This window comes from Mus pahari, chromosome 9 (genome assembly GCF_900095145.1).
Source record: "Mus pahari chromosome 9, PAHARI_EIJ_v1.1, whole genome shotgun sequence".
Classification (NCBI taxonomy): domain Eukaryota; kingdom Metazoa; phylum Chordata; class Mammalia; order Rodentia; family Muridae; genus Mus; species Mus pahari.
The window spans coordinates 90,412,820-90,414,592 of NC_034598.1; the positions used below are offsets into that span (position 1 = coordinate 90,412,820).

Consider the following 1,773-nt stretch of genomic DNA (forward strand, 5'->3'; position numbering starts at 1 on the left):
AAAAAAAAAAAAAAAAAACACCTCCGTATGCTGGCCTGTAGGTAGGTCTGTAGTACATTTGTTAATTAGTGATTGATGTGGGACGGCCCAGTCCATCGTGGCTGGTGCCATCCCTGGGCTGCTGAACCTGGGATGTATAAGAAAGCAGGCTGAGCAAGCCAGGGGGAGCAAGGCAGTAAGCAGCACCCCTCCATGGCTTCTGTTTCAATTCAGGTTCCTACCCTGGCTTCCCTCAGTGATGGAGTGTGTGACCTGGAAGTGTAAGCTAAATAAACCCCTTCCTCCCCAAGTTGCTTATAGTCATGGCATTTAACACAGTAACAGAAACCCTAAGGCAGACAGACATTGGTACCATGTCAATAGGTACTGCTATCACAGACCTGATTGTGTGCTTTCTGGAGGATTGTGGCAGCATTAAAACTCTGGGGTGGAAAAGCTATTGAGTGCTCAGTTTGCTATTCTGTGGAGGCTTGAAAGGGAAGAAGGCTGAGATCAGTGGAGACAATGGAGGCCTGTCTTATGAGGTTTCAGAGAGAAGTTTGAGAGCCCCTTAAAGGGTGCTTACAGGGAGGGTGCTTGCTACTTTGAATTCAAAACCAATAAAGTGGAACTTTTGCTTTGGTGAGAACACTGACATGGAATCAAAGCCCGCTGGCTTCCAAACAGTGCTGGAGCCTTGACAAGCTGCAGCAGTGTTTCCTCCCAAATAAGCAGTAATCAAAGTGGAAGAAATGAACCCCACAGAGACACTCATGGTACCTTACCTCTCCTTCAGGTGTGTCGGAGGGACAGAGCATTCCCCACTGAGACGGCTGCAGAGAACGAGGGCCACTCACTTTCCTTGTCTTCTCAAACTGGGAAGAGATTCTTGTCATCATGCCAAGTGCAGATATGTATGACAAGCGAGACAGCACCTGGGTCACACCCTGTCGGTCCATCTTGAATCTCTTCAGAGACCAATTTCCCTGTAGAGAGAGGAATACATGAGACTACCCACCTTTCTATAAACTGGGATGTTTCTCACAGCAAATGCCTGCTAATGCACATATAGCCATGATCTGATTACACAAACCAAAATGATACAACTAAAGTTAAAACTCAGCCAGATGGTTTGCTGCGGGTTTTCTAGGCACAGAATGAAGCCACTGTGGCTAGCGACAAGCTCCAAGTGCTCATCCTAGGAGAGAGCCATCTCCTTGGGGACTCAGGGTCCACTGGCCACGCCCATCAACCAGACACTGAGGATTCCACTGAAGGCTTTTTCTTCAGGCAAAACCAGTCTAAAACGAGAAGGGACCCCACATTGGACAGCTGTTTTGATGCCTTCCAAAGATGGTAAGAAAAACATAAACGCAGAAAACAAGGCTCTGATAGGAGCTTCACCAGAGATGATCACCTGCACTTTCTTTTTGGTTGGTGTTGGGTTCTCTGTGTAGCCCTGACTGTCCTGGAACTCACTCTATAGACCAGGCTGGCCTTGAACTCAGAAATACTTTTCACCAGGCTTTTCACCTGTACTTTCTTAACCCAGGCCCAAGGATAGCAAATTGCATGTTTTAAACTATTTTCAATTTTTTGTCTATTCTTTTTTCCAAAGCTGGGGGTCAAACACAGGGCTTGCAAATACTAAGAAGGCATTCTACTCTGAGCTACCTCTTTAGCCCTAAAACTGTACTTCATTCACATTAAGAAATACTGCGTTGAACCGGGCGTGGTGGCGCATGCCTTTAATCCCAGCACTCGGGAGGCAGAGGCAGGCGGATTTCTGAGTTC

General features: G+C 47.0%; 1 protein-coding gene across 1 annotated transcript in view; it reads right to left on the reverse strand.

Moving 5' to 3' along the window:
* Positions 1-1,773, reverse strand: part of Polr3b (RNA polymerase III subunit B) — a 104,876-nt gene that overhangs the window by 52,409 nt on the left and 50,694 nt on the right. The window contains exon 14 of the mRNA XM_029542033.1: positions 765-965. Coding sequence (XP_029397893.1) covers positions 765-965 — 201 coding nt within the window. The remainder of the gene's footprint in view (positions 1-764; positions 966-1,773) is intronic.